This window comes from Schistocerca piceifrons, chromosome 2, assembly GCF_021461385.2.
Source record: "Schistocerca piceifrons isolate TAMUIC-IGC-003096 chromosome 2, iqSchPice1.1, whole genome shotgun sequence".
NCBI lineage: Eukaryota > Metazoa > Arthropoda > Insecta > Orthoptera > Acrididae > Schistocerca > Schistocerca piceifrons.
In genome coordinates this window covers 906,855,842-906,864,268 of record NC_060139.1, presented here as the reverse complement: position 1 = coordinate 906,864,268, position 8,427 = coordinate 906,855,842, and the positions used below count along the sequence as shown (strand labels likewise).

The following is an 8,427-nucleotide window of genomic DNA, read 5'->3' as shown; positions in this document are numbered from 1 at the left end:
GTTTTTGATAATAAACCAAGACATAAGTAGAATGTGTACTGATTAAGCCTCTTCTCGAACAAATCGTTGATGGCATATTTGTGCTCATTCACGTTTCCTCAGTGTCGTCTAATTAGTTTAGTTAATTTCATTAAATCTAACGACTATGTCCCACCTAGTTAACCGGATTCTATTTCTGAATCTATGGCGGAAACGTGATTCTTGTCATTCGGAGTGGATAAAGGGTTGAAGAAAAGCTGCGAGACGAGATGGTCACCCGGAACGGTAACCCATAGTTACACGAGTCGGTAGCTGTTCTGTTGTGTTTACTGTTTAATAAAACCCTTTTGTTCGGTCTTAGTTCGAGAACATAACGTCTTGACAACTATATCATTTTGCTGATTTAAAACTAAAGTGACGCCAACATTTCATGAATCGAAGAAATATGTACCGTAATGTACATAAACTAAGTCTAATTTTACTTCTGAGTTTAGTCGCCAATACTGTATACCTCTAATCGAGTAGCCGATTCTTGTATATGAAAAGCTTCCTGAAATTCAAACATATTTTTTGTGTTTATCGAGTAGCCGATTCTTGTATATGAAAAGCTTCCTGAAATTCAAACATATTTTTTGTGTTTGAGAAACTATGTCATAGCCTTTCGCGTTGGTTAATGTCAGAGGAAAAAATTCATTCGAACTGACCGGCACTTCCTCCTCACTTTACGCACTACCAATAACAAAATTTCTCAATGTGTACAGAGTCCGTGAAACATCACAGTACGTCAAATTTTATTTTTGATAAGTAACACAACAACAAAGCCAGGAGACATGTCGATACATCTCATGCTGCAGTACTTGGATCCTTAACCGGTTTGAGTCGGTTTTGTCCGGCATGAACTTCACTAGGAAGTGGTGGCAGCACAGTCGACGTGAGTAGCGAACCCCTTTCCATTTAGTCGTCTGCCTGCTTTCGCAGAGCAAGAAGAACTTTGGTGGTGATAACATTTGTGTGTGGAACTTCCTCAGTCGTCGGCCTCTACTGTGAGTTTTAATTATAGTGTTTATAAACACATTTTCCGTAGATAATAAATCGTATATTGCGACAAATTATACCGTAATTTATAATTGATTGCGGAAAGAAATATGTGAGTCTCTGGATGCGCCTTACGCGTACGCTGCCAGCAACGCCGTGTAATGTTCATTCTATGGCGGGGATCTTTGCAGTTCACTTTTGTGCTTGTTTGAAAACAAAGCGATGTGATGCGTGCTGGTAGTTGTATGTTTGTAAACATTATGTCGACATTCTGTGGAAGGTACAATATCACCATTTACAGTAGTTTTTGATTAATATTTTTGAACATATTTCTTTAGGAAAAATATGCTTTACCATAGGAGCTACAGTGCTGTGTAGACCGGCCTCCTTCGACATAAATTGCCAATTCTGTCGGGTTATGAAATTTTTTGTATTGATCGTAGTTTTAAAACACTAAGAACTGTTTTCGTGTGTTTTAATAGCTGTTTCAGTAATAGATGTTTATGTGCATTTTTCCGCATGTGAGAGCCTAGAAATGTTCTGTTGGTGCGTACCGGTAACTTAGCTGAATTATAAACTCCAAATGATAATTACTGTGAGCATGGGAGGCATAGAATACCCGGATAGATATTTGTATTATTTATGTACAGAAACGAAAATGTCCCTTTAGTGAATAGAGATTTGTTGATGAATTTGCTCCACGTAGTTTTTATTAATTTGTTAGTGATTGATGTTTTTGCTTTTTTGTGTCAGGTTCATCTATACGCACAAACACCGTATGGTGGCGTCTGCTGCCTTTGGTTACTGTAACCCAAGGAGACAACTTCTCTCCTTGATGAGTGCCCTGCCACACACAACTCGTGAGAGCAACAGTGTGACAAGCTTGCTACAGGGTTGGCCTAGACGTTGGACAAAGACTGTTCGTGAGATTCCTTTAGATTGAGCAGTGTGCCTTCTCAGTCAACTAAGTAATTCATTGGAAGGAAATTGTTGCATGGAGCCTATTGCAGGCAGTAGAGGTTTTTAGTAGATAGTATCTACATAGCAGTTTTTGCTTTGTTGTACCTGAATATTGTGTGCCTGTAGTTACCGCGCCTTTGTAACTTTAAAGGTTCTTTTTTAAATTTGTGCCATTTGACTTTTCAATCATGGTACCACCTCCTGTGTTTGATGGCACCTCAGAGTTGCTATCGACTGATGTACCACAGGCAGCTGAATCAGATAACCAAACAGCAAGTTCCTCCCCACTTTCGAAGTATGCTACCCCAAGATCATGCATAAGCCAGTCTGAATCTGACGAGACACCAACCCCATCAACTGCTCTCCAAACACCAGAAGAGACATCTCCAGAAGATGAGAAAAATGTAGTAATAAATTCACGGTCTCCAAAGAAGTCACAGGAGAGACATTGTCCTGAGTCATCACCTCTTTTGGCCCATGATACAAAGTCACACACTCCACCTCCTGCTTGGTCACCTCTACAAACACCACCACTAACATCCTCGGAAGAGAAGAATGGCTCAGTGGTGGTCACGGAAAACCCAGCATATGGCTTGGGAAATGGTGGTGTGAAGTTTGAGGAAGGTACAAAGGAACCAGATAGTGATGATGACCGTGACAGCATATGTAGCAGCAGCCATTCAAGCAAAGAAGAACCAGCTAAACCAAAAATTCCAGATGGTGGTTGGGGCTGGGTGGTGGTGGCCTCATCCCTTGTCATCAGTATGATAGCTGATGGCATCAGCTTCTCTTTTGGTCTGCTGTATATAGAATTTCTCAAGCACTTTGGTGAAAGTAAGAGCAAGACAGCATGGATTGGAAGTCTTTTCATGGCAGTACCTTTGTTGTCAGGGCCTATTGGAAGTGCACTTGTTGACAGGTGAGTGCCACAGTGAAATTTGCATTGTTTTAAATCCATAGATCTTATATTTGTGTTTTGTCTGTTGATTTCAATTTCATGCCTTAATGAATTGTGTCTGTTATAAACTGTGCACTAATGGGCTTATGGCTAAGTTTTAAAAATGACTAGAACTAGGTGAAAACATGAATCATATTGTGCTGAGAAAACTTAAGATATCCTACTACATCAGTCATAATAAAGTGTATGAGTTCTTAAATGTTTCATAAAAATTGTGCAAAAAATTGTGCGGCTGGTGATTTATTGATGTTGTCAGATAGCTGGGCTTTATTGCCTTTGGATCGAACAATGCTGTGGTTGAGACACTAGTCACATATTCAGAATTTGTGCGTGTGGCCAGCCAGCATTAGATTTGCTGTTGTTTGTCTAAATCATTACAGGAAAATTCTGAGTGAGAGTTCCTTTAATAAGACCGTAGCCCACCTCCTGCGTCTTTTGGTAACAACTCCACGCGAACAATATCACCATCAAGACACAATGTTAAGATATTATTTTATTACCTGTTTTCTAACATTGGAAACTATAACAACATTTTTGTGGTGAACATGATGTTCATCGTAGTTTCATGCAACCAATTTGGAAGGAAATTGAAGCTGTTAATCACTGAATGTATGAAGCAAATTTTACCTTTAGTTTCGAGCTGTGTGTTGTTTGATAAAGTAACTCAGCATTTGGCATTCTTGATGATTGGGAATTTCAATTCTTACACAGGCGATGTTGGCAGTCCTTAGTCCATCAGAATTAACTTAAATGCTCCATATGTTTTTGTTCTCACCTGTTCTTCTATTCTTATGAAAACTTAACAGCATAATCATTAGAGACGTAGCACCAGCTCCATTTTGAGAAGAACTGTGAACACCGACAGTTGGGGTTCTCTTGAACTATTTTGGCATCCACTGAAATGAAAATTGAGAAATGTAAATTTATATATTGAACACAGGTTCCGCTCTATGGCATTTAATACTGCAAAACACAATACACGCAATATCTAGGTTGAAATCACTCTGAATGTAAATCAGGTACGAAGTTTATGATGTATCTGTCTCCTATTGTGACTGATATTATAATGGTTCGATAGTTGTAACAGACAAGCACATAGGAAAGGGTGGCAGTCTCCTAAGTTTTTAAATAAAAGACCATGATTAGAGTTAAGAACTACAAAGCTCCACATAATATTATCACCTGTAAATTTAGCAGTCTTATGATCCTGGTGTTTGTGCCTGTCTTCTTCTCAATGCTTCTGCTATCTTCATATCCTATCCTGGGTTTTCTGTTGATTAATAATATCTACTGTAATGTTTGTGATGATGTAACTAAAGTTTCACTGTAATTATTATCACAGGTATGGCTGTCGCTGGATGACAATAACTGGTGGCCTCGTTTCAGGCCTTGGATTTACTCTGAGTGCTTTTTGCAACACCATTGAGATGATGTACTTGACGTTTGGTGTGATAGCAGGCCTAGGTCTGGGACTGTGCTATGTGACTGCAGTTGTAAGTATTGCGTACTGGTTTGACAAGAAGCGGACTTTGGCAACTGGTCTGGGTGCCTGTGGGACTGGTGCTGGAACATTCGTTTATGCTCCAATGACAACTTACTTCATTGAGACATATGGTTGGAGGGGAACGACTCTGCTTCTGGCAGGAACTTTCTTCAACATGTGTGTCTGTGGTGCAGTGATGCGTGACCCAGAGTGGTGGACACTGGAACAGCAGAAACAGTCTGCACTGTCAAAGTCAGCACGCACCTCATCCAGTTGTGGGTCAATTTCAGCCAGGTCAGAAGCCAATGACTTTCCTGGTGTTGAGGAAATTCGTAAACTGTTAAAAAGTGGCCAAACACCAGAATACATACTAACAACACTAGCCACTTATATAACATCAGATGGTCCAGAGTTGGAAACTGGCACCAAAGATAAATCTGAAGATGGCTTGAAGACTCCAGTATACAGCTCTGTTGTCAACTTGCCAACATTTGTCCGACAGAGCGAAACGGTTAGTTTTCAGTGTCCTTACTGTTTTGCTTCCAGTCTGTGATGCATGTTATTTAGTATCTATTGTACTATGATGTGACCACTTTAATTTCTGCATTGTTTCCCTCATGGTTGGGCATTCAATTATTTATATATATTCCTGGTATAATTTTCTTGAAAGAATTGTTGTCTTTTAATAACCATCTCTGCGTTATGTGAATTGTGCCCTGTGTCTGTTTCTGCTTCTGTCAATTTTCATGAAACATGTTCTGAAATGGAGTTGAACTGTCAGTAAGCTTTTTGTTATTATGTACAGTTAATCTTCGACTTTGCTATAATAATAATTTCATCTGTCACAAAATTTGATGTTCTCTCTCTCTCTCTCTCTCTCTCTCTCTCTCTCTCTCTCTCTCTCTCTCTCTCTCTCTCTGTGTGTGTGTGTGTGTGTGTGTGTGTGTGTGTGTGTGTGTGTTCTCTCTCTCTCTCTCTCTCTCTCTCTCTCTCTGTGTGTGTGTGTGTGTGTGTGTGTGTGTGTGTTTTAAGCACTTTAAATTTGATTTATTTCACGTTCAGTACATATGGTCCCAACATTTATTACTGCAATCATATACAACTGGCATGGTGATTGTATTTAGATTGTAAATTTTGTCATATTGTGTGCAAATATTGAAGCAATAAAGGGGGGGGGGGGATGGTATCTCAGCCATAGACATGTTTCTCTCGTTAAGCTGTCATTTAGATGGATTATGAACCCTATAATTCCACTATGTCAACTTAAAATTCAGATTACTTGATCCAACAGCTTCAACCATATATTAAGTGTATAAAAATTGTTTGGTTGGAATCTGCCCTGTATCAGGTCTGCACTGATTGGCATGAACTTACTTGTTACTCAGTATTCTTTCCTGTTGTCAGTTAGTTTTTTACACATTGCCAGTTATTCTGTTTTACAGATTATTTGGTGGCGGGGGGGGGGGGGGGGGTGTAGAGATCACCACTTTTATTGTTGGATAAATAATGGGCAGCCGACTTAGGAGTGTGTGTAGGGAAAGGAACATTAACCCAGAATAACCCTGTTGATTATATAAACTTGTTACATCATTTTATATCCCTTTCAAATTTTATGAGCTTTTTTCATACAATATTGCCAAATCAGTGACTGGCATTATTTTGACTGCAGAATTGTTGCATAATCATTGGGTAGACACTCTACTTACTGGATGCATGTGCAAGTAACTTAATACATGCCATAGAGTATCTAAGAATCCAGTTGAAGAACTTTAATAAATTCCACACTGTCAGCAGTGTTTATAGGCATATAACTCTAAAATGAAATAGGACACTTAAATTGGTAATAATTGATGCATTTGATGGTGCTTCACCAATTCACAACTAATCCATCACCTTTCAACGTAACCTAGACCTTGGGCTGTGCTACAGGTTAATATGTCACTATATCTAAAATTTCATATGCACATCCATTGCCCACGCCAACTAACAACCAATCACCTCCCAATCTAACCTAGACCGATGGCTGTGCTACAGATCAATCTTTCACCATGACCTTAATTCCCAAAACTAATACTTACACAAAGGAACATTGTTGATGATGTTCTGTTTTCTTTCAGTTTGTGCATTATCATTAGGTTACAGGCCGAAGTCAGTATTCACTATCAGTATGTTCAGGGAACTCATTATTTCTTTGCTGATATTTGGTGGTGATATTGCATTATTGCTTTATTTTGGGAAATATAAGTGTGCACTCACTCTATGTTGCTGTATTGAAACTTTTATACACTCCTGGAAATGCAAAAAAGAACACATTGACACCGGTGTGTCAGACCCACCATACTTGCTCCGGACACTGCGAGAGGGTTGTACAAGCAATGATCACACGCACGGCACAGCGGACACACCAGGAACCGCGGTGTTGGCCGTCGAATGGCGCTAGCTGCGCAGCATTTGTGCACCGCCGCAGTCAGTGTCAGCCAGTTTGCCGTGGCATACGGAGCTCCATCGCAGTCTTTAACACTGGTAGCATACCGCGACAGCGTGGACGTGAACCGTATGTGCAGTTGACGGACTTTGAGCGAGGGCGTATAGTGGGCATGCGGGAGGCCGGGTGGACGTACCGCCGAATTGCTCAACACTTGGGGCGTGAGGTCTCCACAGTACATCGATGTTGTCGCCAGTGGTCGGCGGAAGGTGCATGTGCCCGTCGACCTGGGACCGGACCGCAGCGACACACGGATGCACGCCAAGACCGTAGGGGACCGCACCGCCACTTCCCAGCAAATTAGGGACACTGTTGCTCCTGGGATATCGGCGAGGACCATTCGCAACTGTCTCCATGAAGCTGAGCTACGGTCCTGCACACCGTTAGGCCGTCTTCCGCTCACGCCCCCAACATCGTGCAGCCCGCGTCCAGTGGTGTCGCGACAGGCGTGAATGGAGGGACGAATGGAGACGTGTCGTCTTCAGCGATGAGAGTCGCTTCTGCCTTGGTGCCAATGATGGTCGTATGCGTGTTTGGCGCCGTGCAGGTGAGCGCCACAATCAGGACTGCATACGACCGAGGCACACACGGCCAACACCCGGCATCATGGTGTGGGGAGCGATCTCCTACACTGGCCGTACACCACTGGTGATCGTCGAGGGGACACTGAATAGTGCAAGGTACATCCAAACCGTCATCGAACCCATTGTTCTACCATTCCTAGACCGGCAAGGGAACTTGCTGTTCCAACAGGACAATGCACGTCCGCATGTATCCCGTGCCACCCAACGTGCTCTAGAAGGTGTAAGTCAACTACCCTGGCCAGCAAGATCTCCGGATCTGTCCCCCATTGAGCATGTTTGGGACTGGATGAAGCGTCGTCTCACGCGGTCTGCACGTCCAGCACGAACGCTGGTCCAACTGAGGCGCCAGGTGGAAATGGCATGGCAAGCCGTTCCACAGGACTACATCCAGCATCTGTACGATCGTCTCCATGGGAGAATAGCAGCCTGCATTGCTGCGAAAGGTGGATATACACTCTACTAGTGCCGACATTGTGCATGCTCTGTTGCCTGTGTCTATGTGCCTGTGGTTCTGTCAGTGTGATCATGTGATGTATCTGACCCCAGGAATGTGTCAATAAAGTTTCCCCTTCCTGGGACAATGAATTCACGGTGTTCTTATTTCAATTTCCAGGAGTGTATATGGAAACTTACAGGGTAGCAGCAAGCAAATAAGAATACTTTCATTGGTAGCAGGATCTAAGATAATCTGCCCATAAAAAAAAAAGGTGACAGAGGGCAAAAGTGTTTTTAAATGTTGGTTACATGTGTTCCTTCCTAACAACTCCTTCTGTGTCATACAGAAATTCTAGAATTTTGAAAGATATAGTCAATTACAAATGCTCTCTCCTCTCTCTCATCCTCCCCCCCCCCCCCCCCCTCCCTCCTCCCTAGAACACACATGCTTAAACAATTTAGTGCCGCTGACCATTCCAAGTCATATAGGTCTTTAGTGTGTCGTCGT

At 42.0% G+C, this 8,427-nt stretch overlaps 1 protein-coding gene across 1 annotated transcript in view; it reads left to right on the top strand.

Annotated features, from left to right (window-relative positions):
• Positions 1-899: 899 nt before the first annotated feature.
• LOC124777905 overlaps positions 900-8,427 on the top strand; it is a 34,169-nt gene continuing 26,641 nt past the window's right edge. The window contains exons 1-3 of the mRNA XM_047253452.1: positions 900-1,022; positions 1,768-2,893; positions 4,275-4,926. Of these exons, the coding sequence (XP_047109408.1) occupies positions 2,163-2,893; positions 4,275-4,926 (1,383 nt within the window). The 5' untranslated portion in view covers positions 900-1,022; positions 1,768-2,162. The remainder of the gene's footprint in view (positions 1,023-1,767; positions 2,894-4,274; positions 4,927-8,427) is intronic.